Consider the following 12948-nt stretch of genomic DNA (forward strand, 5'->3'; position numbering starts at 1 on the left):
CCATCAAATTTCATTGTTTTGGGGATTACTAAGTAATTTAACTGGCAGATAATTTTAAATATTAATTTTTATTAAAACAAACAGATGCATTATGTAGTAGAATGCTAAATTTATATAAGGTTTTAGATAAGACAGAAGACTTAAGGGATCTTTCAAGCTTGGATGTGCCACTGGCACTCCTGGAGTTAATTTCACCCACCTCTGCTCGTAATGAAATGTGGAAAAGTTTGAGAAACATTGGAAATCAAATTAAAAATTTTTAAATATCATTTTGTGGATCTTTAATAAGAACATGAAATAAAGTGATGAAAATATCAATTTGCCTTAGAAGATAGATGATACATATACTTGTTTGTCACTTCAAGGATTCCATAGTTAATCACTTTGACTTATCAGTAAACTGTGTTCTGATTATTGATATGGAAATTATCTTAAGTAGGAATTTGACCAATGAACTCTGTTGCTTTTTTTTCCCCCAGGTGCAGTCCATAAGGGCTCTAAAAAATTAGAGATGCATGTTTACAGCAAGAGGCTAGAGATCATGCTCCAGTAAGTTTTCACCTATTACTGCTCAACAGGGGGTGGTAAGGAAGAAGTCCTAGATTCGGTCAACCCTGGCCTAATCACTAACTAGTTCTGTGGCTTCAGACAAGGCCCCTTAACTAATCCAGGTACCTATTTCACTATCAGTAAAGAGAGCAGTTTGAACTGGGTTCTCTCTCACATCCCTTCCAGCTACATACCCTAGCTGGTTCCAGGTACATGTGACTTGCTCGGTAAGTCATTTCTCCATGAGTAAATTTTACTTAAAGCCCCAGGATGTTCTTACAAGGGACGGCATATTCAGCAAAGATAAAACATTGTCATCAAGGACAAGTATTAAAGTCTTAGCCTAATGTTACTATGTCTTTAAGAACTGTTTTACATATTCACTTCTCTTTAAATGTGAATTCTCTTAAGAATGAGTTTCTTCTAGACTCTTCTCAGATAGTAAACTGGTAGATTGTGCATTACCTTTAAACTCAATATTTGCCTAACACTAAATATAGGTCTTTTCCCGTTTCCTCAGTTATTCTTTAAGCCTGATATAGGAATGTTTTTCCAAATAAAATAAACATATAAAACTACTTTGAGGTGGAGAACTATAATTAAGCTTATATATTATACCAAAAAAGGAAAAATAAAAAGATTTGTGTTTAGTTTTTATAATTTCAGTATCTAACACAGTGCCTTGCACATAGTAATCTCTCAGTAAATACTTGTTGAATAAATGAGCACTTTTATTTTTTAAATATTTATTTAATTGGGTATCTTAGCAAAATGAGGTATTCTGCATGTTTGGGAAGAGTTTTATGTCAACATTTCTGCTTCTTCCTTTCCCCAAATTTCTAAGCTCTTGTCATCTTTTTGAAAGCAGCTCTTTAGTGGCTTTTTAAAAGTGAACCAGTGATAGGCTTTAAATAGTGACTTTGCTTACAGAGGCGATCATACATCTTCAGAAAAATCTTCTTGTCCATTTTAAAAAATTATCCCTTGTCATACCAACTGAAAGCCAGCTAACAATACAGGAACAATGATTCCATTTAAAAGGCAGCAGATTCTGTGTTGGCTCCCACCCCTGTGGCTATAGTACCCCCTAGTTCTTTTCTGCAGCGGATATTTCTGGAAGCCTGACCTGCTAGGCTTAGGGTCTAAATACCTTAATGATTCTTAGATCATTGACCACTTTATCAGTCTGGTAGGACCTGTGGGACTTCTCCCTGCAGGGTTGGGAGATAAACATGCATACACTTTGAGCTAGGATTTCAGGGAGGTAAACCCCCCTCTGCAAGCTTCTCCTGGGACCCCCGGGTTAAGAAGCCCTGCTGTGGGAGCTGAGTTTCAGCGCTGTCCTGTGCCTGTCTGGGGGATGTGGCTAGAACAGCTCTGCTATTGGGCTTTAGAGGAATAGAAAAACTGTGTTCCCTGAAATAGTTATACTTTCTTCTAGTACAGCAGTTGGTGGTGCTGAACAAAAGTTCACATGCAACAGCTATTCAGGTTAAGCTGTGCCAAGGGGACTCTACAAGTGGCTGCTAACTGTTCCACTTTACTTCCACTCTGGCTTTCCTCTCCTAATGCTACTTATGCCACCCCTGCCTCCATGTCTCACCTCTCCCTCTCACATAGACACACAGACAGCTGGAACTATTAGGAAAGGATATGAGAAAAATAGCCAGCGTTACATTGGCCTTAGGAATGTGAGCTACAGTGTGTCTAAAGTTTCAAGTTGATCGTACTCTAAAAAATACAGCTTCTTTCCCCAGGCATTCAGGTCCTTACAATTATGTCAGAGTAAATGTATTGGTTTCTTTAGCACCACCAATAATTGATCTTACCTGTTTTATAAAGTTAATAAAATAGAGCATGGTTAATAATTAAGAAGTATATCTCAGTGGGTAGGTATAGTGTATCTATATATAGGGTAGTATATAATTGTATTGTCTCAGAACTAGGACCTGTGTTCAATTTCATTCTCTCCCCACCTATGTGTAATGTGCATTTTTCCACTAATATTGTATCTTTGTTTATTTCAAGGGACATATTTGGAGAAGACTGTGTAAGTGTAAAAGATGGCTCTATTCTTAGTGTCACAGTGGATGGAAAAACTGCAAATATAAACTTGGATACACGGGTAGGTTCCTTCTTACATTTCAGGAAATTTGAAAAATAAAGTGAGGGAGGAAATAATCTATGATCCCATTATCTGACAGGTTACTTTTGCATTTTGACATTTCCTTCCAGTTTTTCCTGTCTTTGTTTCCCATATAGTGGTGTATATAAAGTTTTGCGTCCTGTCCTTTTTATTTATCATCTGTCATAAGTGCTTTTCCATGTTGCTGCATAGTACACGTTTCTGTATTATTCCATTGTTTTTGTTTTCCATTATATACTTTAATTTACTTCAGCATTTCTCTAATATCTCGTTGATTCCAGTTTTTTTCAAAAAGCCACTCTCCTGTTTGCACAAATAAGATACAAGTGGCTTTTCAAACACACAGGCTCATGGAGTATGGGGTCTATTCTGGTCTCCCAGGGGCAGAGCTGGCGTAATTATCTCATTGCCGGGTTGTTGTTGATGAATAGAACAGTTCTAAGCAAATAACATATGTTTTAAATTTCTTTTTTATGTTCTTGGACTATGTAGATGTTTTGAGAAAAGACTAGGCTTTTTTTTTTTTTTTAACCTCAGGAAAATAGGCTAAGGACGTGAACCAAGTATTCAGTAGAGAAGAAATATAGATAGCCAGTACATATATGGAACAGACATTCAGATTCACTAATAATTAGAGAAAATGCAAATTTAAAGTGTGAACTAGCAGTGTGTTTATCATATTACAAAGATTAAGAAGAGTGACAGGACCCAGTGATGGTGAAAGAATAGGGAAGTAGCTATTTTTGTGTTCCACTGGGAAGAGTGCAAATTAGGTGACATAGTCTTTCTGTAAGGCAGTTTGGTGATATGTATCAAAAACCTTAAGACATGAACACCTTTAACCCACAATTTCACCAAATTTAATTGAAGAAGATAAACAAATGAGCAAGGATGTCTATTTAGCATTGATTATAAAAAAAAAAAAATCAAGAAACCTAAATATATGAGAATAAAAAATCAAACCCACTGCCATGGAGTCAATTCTGACTCATAGTGACCCTATTGGATAGAGTAGAATTGCCCCACAGGGTTTCTAAGGAGTGCCTGGTGGATTCGAACTGCCAACCTTTTGGTTAGCAGCCATGGCCCTTAACCACTATACCACCAGGGTTTTCAGAAATGTACGAGAATAGGGCTTATTAAATACAATAACTGAATAAATAATGTATATTTTATACCCTTATGAAGGAGCCCTGGTAGCACAGTGGTTAAAGCACTCGACTGCTAACTGGAAGATTGGCGGCTTGAACCCCCCAGCCACTCCACAGGAGAAAGATGTGGCAGTCTGCTTCCGTAAAGCAGCCCCGGAAACTCTATGGAGCAGTTTTACTCTATCCTTTAGGGTATTAGTCAGAATCAACTCGGTGGCAATGGGTTTGGTTTAGTTTATACCCTTAACCATGGAGTACAATATATACAGTCACCAAAAATGGTGATGTATATTAATGTGCACAGTTGTCCACCATACATTGTTGAATAGAAAAAAATAAGTCACAAGACAGCACGTATCATCAGTTAGCCCGTTTTCATTTAAAAATATATACATATGTACAGTTAAAAGTCTAGAAGGTTAGACACTGAAATGTTAATGGTAGAGAGAATTAAGTCATAGAATAAAGGGTGTTTTTTCTGTCCTAAATTTTTATGTGGAATACATTTATGGTATAATGAAAAATATTTTTAAGCAGTATATAGCGTTTTGTAGTTGAGTTTTAAGAAGTAATTAGAAGATTATTACTGAGCTTAAATTTAATACACAATGTTGAGTAGATGATTATATCCAATACTTGGTAAGTAATTTGTGTGGCATAGTCTGAATTCCGTGGAGTAACATTTACTGGGTCAAAAATATAGGCTTTGAAGGGAATGTACTTCCCTAGACTTTCAGTGTATTTTTTTGCCCCCAAATTAATCTCTAATTAGACCTAGCCACTGTGCTCAGTATGTTTCTTAGAACGGTCAGGAATCTCTTTCTGCATGAAGGTAGTCTGCTCACAAGTGGGCAACGTAGCTATGCTGGGTCTTGATAATCAGTCCTACTGTGATTTCCATCCCTACAGGAAATGTGTTTTCTTAACGAGTGGTAACCAATCTTCCATGTAATAGTGCTAGACTCTTAAGTGAAGGGCATGTTTGTGCTTTCATTTTCAGACTGTAGAATGTGAAGAAGGAAGTGAAGATGATGAATCCCTCCGAGAAATGGTAGAACTGGCTGCACAAAGACTCTACGAGGCCCTTACACCAGTTCACTGACAACCTTATATCTCTGTATACATTAAAACTTTTTTTAAATGGTTCACTCTACTTCTGTTACTTAAAATTCATTCAGTTCTCTGGCGTAGCCTACTTACTTTGACATTGTTGCCATCAGCTACCATGGAGTCAGTCCTCAACTCATTGCAACCCCATGCACAATGAGATCAGACTGTTGTGATCCATAGGGTTTTCACTGGCAAATTTTTTTTTGGAAGTAAATTGTCAGGCCTTTCTTCCTAGTCGGTGTTAGTCCGGAAGCTCCACTGAAACCTGTTCAGCACCACAGCAACATGAGAGCCTTCACAGACGGACAGGTGATGGCTGCAGATGAGGCTCATTGGCTGGGAATACAACCCAGGTCTCCCGCATGGGGAGCTGAATTCTACCACTGAACCACCAATGGCCCCTCTTTTGACATTAAATGGTTTTTATTCCAACAGCCTGAATACTGCTAAATTACCAATGAATTTATCCATTATTCTAGAACTAATTACTAAATAAATAAACTGCCCATTATTTTAGTACTGATTTCTGCTTCCAGGCATGTGTATGTAGCTTTCAATGAAACCTTTAAGATCTACTTGTAACATCTGAATCAGAATTTGTCTTATTGTACTTCTTAAGAAAAAATACATAGAGGTTTGTATTTTCATATCCATATCCTAAATTTGAATTAATAATTAGAGATTATCACTTAAAAAGTTTTAAACCCCTTCTCTATTTTTCTCCCTTCTGACGCTCTTACTACTATATTGCTTAATTTATATATTTGCAAAATTACGACTTTTAGGATTCAATAATATTTTCTTTGTACTATACCTATACATTCAATTCAGAGATACTCAGAATATAGTTTTTTTCTGACTCAAGTTCAAGAGTATTCAAATGTCAATTGTTGAATTTTTTTCATATGTGAATAAGTTATTAATCATTAGTCCAATTTTCTGTAGCACCATTTAATGTAAATTTGTAAGGTACTAGACTGGTCCTCTGCCTAGTGCCGTGTGCTGAGGGAGCAGGTTGTTGTTGGTTGCCAGTGAGTCAATTCTGACATCTGGCAGCCCTGTGTGTGCAGAGTAGAACTGCTCTATAGGGTTTTCAAAGCCGTGACCTTTCAGAAGCAGATCGCCAGGCCTGTCTTCTGAGGTGCCTCTGGGTGGGTTCAAACCGACAACTTTGTGAGTAGTAATCCAATGCTTAACCTTTTTTTTTTTTTTTTTAAAGTCTTCTTCGGCACCCGCTTCAATGAAAATGGTGCTGATCGCTACCTCTCCAGAAGGCAGTGAACGCAGCTAGCTCCTCACCTTCACAGCCAAGTTTCTTGAGAACTGTCAACATTCAGCATCACACTGAAATCACCAGTTATCTACATCTCTAAATTGCACTGACACAATTCGGCCCTCACCTTGCCTCTTACTGACTTATAACCATTGATCACTCTTTCCCCAAAACAGTATTTTCCCTGGGCTCTGACGATAAACTGTTAATTTAAAATGAAATGCATTTATTTCTTCAAAACAGTCTATTTCCTTTTATCTCTGGCCCAAACCAAAGGTCTAAGTGCCACCACTGGTATCATATAAGATTTTCTCTTAATTACAAACAAATTACTTAAAAGTTATAAAACATTCTTTAAATTACAAATACATGTTTGTAATACTCTTAACAATACAGAAATACAATAAAAATGTAGTGTCTTTTTTCCTAATCCCCCTCCCCTGAGGTAATAACCATGAAGATTCTAAATTGCTCTTCAATTTGTCTATTTGTCTTCATCTCTACTGCTGCTACTTAAAGTTACTCTGGATTCCCATAATAATCTCCCTTCTCTCTTCACTGTAGTTGATTTCTAAAATACACAGGTCTGACCTCTAGCCTTCCTTACTTAAAATCCTCCAGTGGCTCCCTCATTTCAGTTAGGATTAATGTCCAACCACCTTAACTTGGTCCGCCTGGGGAGCAGTAACAATTTGCTGACGTCCAACACCTAACATCAGAAACTGTATTAGTCGGTCTGCAGCAGGCGCCTTTATCGGTATATGTTTAAAGCTCCCCAGGTGACTTTAGGATGAAGCCTGGTAACTACCAGCCTAAAGGCCTGGTCATGGTCTGCAACACCCTACTTGCAGCTCCAGCTTCAACCATTCAAGCCACACAAAGGTGTTTCCATTTTTCTAAAACTCCCTGCTCCCTTTACCCTTCTGGTTTTAGCCTAAAGTTCAGTTCTTTTAAGACGTCCTTCTGACCTTTTTTTATCAGGGCCTCATCCCACGGGGAGATAAAAATATTCAGTAATTGCTTGGATCAATTTTATTTAACAATTGATGGTTATGTGATTAATGGACTCCTCTGAAGTACTTCCTGCCACAGATCTCTATTTCACACTATTGCCCCTTGCTGAAGCACATCTGAAACTTTTATTTTTTAAAGAAATCGCCTTCAGGCCATCTGTGACTTTGCATTTGACGGCGGCGCCAAATCACTTTCCTTTCAGGATACATTTTCACCTGGGGAGTTAACAGGTGAGGCTGTGGCAAGACGCTACCGGGACCCATCTACGTTTTTGCTCCTCCAGCTCTCCGTGCTGACGGTGCACAGTGCTCGAGACGCAACATTTTGGACACCCATCTGACTCCGCGTGAAGGTAGCCTGGTTCCAAAGGCCCGAGCCTGACCTCCGTCCGCTGCAGGGCCGGAGCCTTCGCCAGTCTCCAGGCCCTGCCTAGTGTTTCCTCGAGTGGACTATGAGCTCCCTGGGGGCAGGGTCGCTACTGCCCGCCCAGCACCTAATGACTCCCGGAATGAATTCTCGGAGCAGGCCCAGCTTCCTGGAAACTGGCAAAAGAAATGGGATCTCCGAGAGGAAACAGCTATCGCACGTGTTAAAAACGACTGCTTGGTACCTCCTCTTAGCCGCCGCCCACAGGGCCGTGCCAAGGAGCTCCAGGAAGCCGACCCAGGAAGGACAGCCGGCCTCGGGATACGGAAAGCAGGAGTGCGCGCACTGCGCAGGCGCCTAGACCCGCCCCGCCCCGCCCCGCCCCCCGGCGCGCGCCCGGATATCCGGCCTGGCCCGGACCCTCGCTGCTGTGGCCATGGCGTTCTCTGAGGCGGTGAGCTGCGGGAGTTCTCTGCTGTGGCCTCGCCTGCTGCTCTTTGGAGATTCCATCACCCAGGTACCGCCGCCCTGGCCTCCCGGGCTGCCCTGGTGCCGCTCTCCCCGTCAAACGCTCTGTCAAGTCCTCTCGCCGTCAGGCGGCGCCCTGGGACTTGTGCCTCGTCGCCTGCGCCCTCTGGGCCCTCGGTCTCTCCCGGCGTCACAGACGCGCCGGGCCTGGTTTATCCCGTTCTCTTGGCTCTCACACTGACACCTCATCCCCATGTCTCCCCACTGAATCCACCCTGTTTGTGACGAGATTCTCAAGGCCACATTTCTCCAAAATGCCCGGGTTGTCCCCCCTGAGGAGAAGGAGATCTTCTGTGGGACGCCTCCTGCCTCCGGTAACGCCCGCCGGCGAACCCGTGTCCTGCCGCCTCCCGCTGCTTTCCCTCAGTAACGTCCCGGCCGAGGGCTCAGTTCCTCCTCTCTTCGGGGGTGATGATACCTTCGAGGATTGGCGTGGTTTCCGCAGTGCTTTCACCCGCGCTTTCCTTTAGGCTCAGCTAGGTCGCCGTGTTAGAGATGAGGGCGGAAGGTCTAGGGAATGACGTGACCTGTCCAGGTCACGCCCTAAGGAGTGACAAAGCTGAGCTCGGCCTGAATCCCGGTGCTCTTTCTTTTCGGCGTCCTTTTTCACAGTGCTTTTATCAGGACGTGGTACAAGTTAGGTGCATTGTTTTCACTTTACTGTCGTCCTTGGCAGTAGTTGTTCTCCTTTTCCAAGAGACGTGGCTTAGTCGCTCGCGACAGGAATCGTGCTTTGTCGTCACACACTGAGCGTCGTGCTCCATCAGCCCCGGAGGCAGGTGCCCAGACCACGGTGTCCGCATCGCTTCCTACAGAGTTTTTGTAGCCTGTGCCCTCCACGCAGAAAGCACTTTGAGCCAGCTCACTGTAGTGCTTCTGCTGCTGGAACAGGTTGGGCAGTTAATGGTTGATCTAAAAAAAAATGCTTCCAAAAATTAAAAGATAATCTTTTATCCAAGATCCTTTCAGCTCACATTTAAGAAAAAATTATAGGAGATATATGTTCTTCAGGGAGAGAGTAAGTTTTTTAAAAATTCTTTTATTTTTATTTTTATAACATTCAGGTGTGACTTTCTAAAGCAGCCTGTATATGCCGATAATTGGTAACATTTATTTTAGGCGTCTGGGGCAGTAAGGGCTGTCTGCATTCCGTGTGAATGTATATCAAAGAATGCTTACCTTGAGTTCTGTAATTAGTGTATTTCCTTTTTCTTTCATCTATGGATAGGTGTTAGCATGGTCTTCATTTCCTAACTGATTTTCAAATGTCTTGTACCTAGACTTAATTATAAAGTAGCTTTTTCTAGATAACAATGACTCTAATATTGTGTTGTTAGTTGCCATACAGTCGATTCCTACTCATAGCAACCCCATATGCACAGAGTAGAACCGCTCCATAGGGTTTTCAAGGCTGTGGCCTGTCTTCTGAGGTGCCTTTGGGTGGCTGCAAACTGCCATCCTTTTGGCTAGTAGTCCAGCACCTGTTTACATCACCCGTAGACTCTTGACTCTAATATTAAGTCTCAATGAAATGTAAATACTTATTCAGATTAAGTCTATAAGGGAGAAAAATACACTTCTGTACTTATTTCCAGAGCGCTACTTAAGTGTTACTACACTAATCCCTAAAATGACCTTCCCTGAGCAGATCAAATGATGAAGGCCAAGAAATGCAAAGAGAAAACAAAAATGGAGTTGTTGAATAAAATTTCCTTCACTAAAATGTTTTCGTTATATTGATAAGTAGTAATGGGCTTTTCTTCAGTTTTCTTTTCAGCAGGGCGGATGGGGAGCATCACTGGCTGACAAGCTGGTCAGGTGAGAAAAGTTTCTAGATTGATACTGAAGTATTTATTGATAGAAGGTGTGATTGTAGCTCAGGTGTGAAAATGGTATGGGGCCAGTGTCTGACCTCTAAGCTCACAAGGGGCAAAGGGAGGCAAGATCAGCAGCCCGAGGCTGATGGCTGTGACGTGGAGGTCAGACATGCCTCCTCTCTGCCAGCTTTACCAATTCTGACATCGTCCGTCCCTTCCATGGCACTCTCTGCTGCTCTGCTGGGTTTGATAATTCATTGCAACGGCCACAGAGAACTCAGTTAGTACTCATGATTATGGGATTTATTAGGAAAGTAACACGTTACAGTTCAGGCTGAGGAATGCTAGGGATACAGTTCTTCCATCAGGATAGCCTCTTCCCAGCTGTGTTCACAGGCAGACCTCTCCCTGAGCCTCTTTGCCCTGTTCAGGCAAGTGTTAGAAGACTCTTTTAGCTCTGCCAGTAAGTGCCCAGAGGGATCTCACTCCCACCAGTAAGCCTAGCCTCAAAAGCATTCGGGTTGCCTGCTCTATGGGTCCAGAAGCCCACTGCGCTGTCTCCTGCCAGTCTCTCCTGCCACAGCTTCTTGCTGTCTTCAGTGTTACAGCTCTGTCTTGCTCTTTGTCTCCCTCCCTTCCTCCTGGCTCCAAGGGCTTCTCAGTGCGGGGACCCTAGGTCCAAAGTACACTTAGCTCTCCTTCCTTGGTGGTGGTGGGATCCCCAAGCCCAGTGGGATGGCAGAACTGACCAGTCCCCTTGGTAGGCCACAGTTACTCTGTACAGTTCCACTCAGTCAACTTGGGTGGGAGTTAAAAGACCGTGGTGAGAAAGGCCACACAAAAACGATCAGTTGTACCGCATCAGGAAAAGAGAAATAGGGTGAATTGTGCAGACTGTTTCAAACAGTGAATTGCTAGTCAAGGCCAGAATGAGATCTGGGCACAAACCTGACTCCAAACCTTGTAGTTTTATTGCTACACTGTACTGTCTTAGAGATGAAGCTACTTTGACCTTTTTTTTTTTTTTTTTAGTGCTACAGTGACTAAACCAATTGATGGACGTAAGATAGACTCATCTTGTCAAAGTTTAGTGCATTTCATCTTAAAGTGTAAGGGATTGAAATCTTTAAAATGTCTAGTCAGCTTTTTGTAATCATTTCACATAAAACCGCTAAGAATTTTACTAAGAAATAAATATAGCTGAACTTTTTTATGTTGCTCCCAAGGCTTATAAAATGCTACCTGAGAGCTTCCGGGTAGTGTCTCAGAATGAGTCTCCCTCTGCTCCTCTCCCTGGGGTCAGCTTCCTGGCATTGTCCTCTGCAGAGTTACTTAGTGGCGCCATAGCATCTCTGCTTACTTGTTTATATAATATGTAGGAATCTGAACCCCACACCAGAGTGAACCACACCAATTTTGCTAACCATGAACTGAACGCTAAAATTCTTTTCAACTTCTTCTTATGGACAACTTCGAAAGGGAAGGAAGGGAAGGAGTGTGCTGTCTCATTAGGGGGAGAGCAACTAGGAGTATGTAGCAAGGTGTATATAAGTTTTTGTATGAGTGACTGACTTGATTTGTGAACTTTCACTTAAAGCACAGTAAAAATTTTTTTAAAAAGAGCGCCTCTAGTGTAACTGATACTGTGTTAGACCCATAGCTGTCGAGTCAATTCCGACTCACAGTGACCCTGTAGGAAGGAGTAGAACTGCCCCATAGGGTTTCCAAGGCTGTAATCTTTATGGAAGCAGCCTGCCACATCTTTCTCCCATGAAGTGACTGGTAGGTTCAAACTACCGACCTTTTGGTGAGCAGCCAGGTGCTTAACCACTGCACTACCAGGGCTTCTTGGAATTGTATTAGGTGTCTTAAATACATTGTCTAATTTAATCCTGAACATTCATTATCCTTACTTAACATGTAAGGAGCTAAGTAACATGCCCCAAGTTACACAGCTAGCAAGTGATGGAGCTGGGATACAAACGCAGGTAGCCTGGCTCAAGAGCCATGTTTTGTTTTGTTTTTTTTTCACTATACCATACAGTACTGTGAATGAAAATAATTCTGACTCATAGCAACCCTATAGGACAGAGTAGAACTGCCCCATGGAGTTTCTTGCCAGGAAGCGCCTGGTGGATTCAAACTGCCAACCTTTCAGTTACCAGGCATAGCACTTAACCACTACGCCACCAGGGTTTCTAATATTTTTAAGTAGGAAAATAAAATAAAATAAACTGGCTTAAACTGAAACAGAACTAATATATTTACTAAAATTACTGAATCGAAACGAAATGAAAAGTCTCAAAAATATTCCATACTTTTATCCTAAAGTAAACCATTATTACGTTTGAGTTCCAGCTTATTTGTGACTTTCTGCATAAGGTATTTGCTCAGATTAATAACTCATAAATTCCATTTTAAAGGCTGTCCCATGCATGAAATCAGTCTGCAGACTGAATCATAGCCCCTTTGTACATAATTATTCCTAACCTCTCTCATTTGAGAATACGATGTATTTACCTGTATATGTGAATAGCACGCTCCCACCATTGTATTGTTCTTATCAAAGTGAAACCTGGGGCTGGATCAGAGTCATGGGACACCAGCAAAGATTCCATGCCCAGGGAGCACGCCCTCATTGAAGGTTGGGTAAATAAGTCTGTAAATAGTTCTTTGCCCAAAATTTATCTTCTTTTTAAATTTTTCCTTTCAGAAAATGTGATGTCCTGAATCGTGGATTTTCAGGTTATAATACTAGATGGGCTAAAATTATTCTTCCAAGATTAATCAGGAAAGGTAACAGTTTGGACAGCCCTGTAGCAGTTACAATTTTCTTTGGTTCCAATGACAGTGCTTTAAAAGGTAAGGGCATTTTTGTGTTTTTCTAGCTCATTTTTAATTGTTTTTACTTTACACTTAAATTTGTGTACTGTCTTCAGCTGTTTACTTATCTCCCAGTAAGTTTTGTAAAGATTATAAGTGAGTTCTCTGAGT

The 12948-nt window shown here is 41.4% G+C and overlaps 2 protein-coding genes across 5 annotated transcripts in view; both read left to right on the forward strand.

Moving 5' to 3' along the window:
• CPSF3 (cleavage and polyadenylation specific factor 3) overlaps positions 1-4999 on the forward strand; it is a 41681-nt gene extending 36682 nt beyond the window's left edge. For both annotated transcript variants that reach the window (XM_064295018.1, XM_064295019.1), the window contains 3 exons: positions 480-549; positions 2578-2674; positions 4847-4999. In XM_064295018.1, coding sequence (XP_064151088.1) covers positions 480-549; positions 2578-2674; positions 4847-4948 — 269 coding nt within the window. In that variant the 3' untranslated portion in view covers positions 4949-4999. The remainder of the gene's footprint in view (positions 1-479; positions 550-2577; positions 2675-4846) is intronic.
• A 3000-nt stretch (positions 5000-7999) lies between these two features.
• The window catches only part of IAH1 (isoamyl acetate hydrolyzing esterase 1 (putative)), a 35632-nt gene continuing 30683 nt past the window's right edge, over positions 8000-12948 (forward strand). For 2 of the 3 annotated variants that reach the window (XM_003411878.4, XM_064295020.1), the window contains exons 1-3: positions 8000-8126; positions 9903-9955; positions 12668-12816. In XM_003411878.4, the coding sequence (XP_003411926.1) occupies positions 8046-8126; positions 9903-9955; positions 12668-12816 (283 nt within the window). In that variant the 5' untranslated portion in view covers positions 8000-8045. The other variant, XM_023550415.2, reaches the window with a different exon arrangement.

The sequence above is a fragment of the Loxodonta africana genome, chromosome 12 (assembly GCF_030014295.1).
Source record: "Loxodonta africana isolate mLoxAfr1 chromosome 12, mLoxAfr1.hap2, whole genome shotgun sequence".
NCBI classification, from domain to species: Eukaryota; Metazoa; Chordata; class Mammalia; order Proboscidea; family Elephantidae; genus Loxodonta; species Loxodonta africana.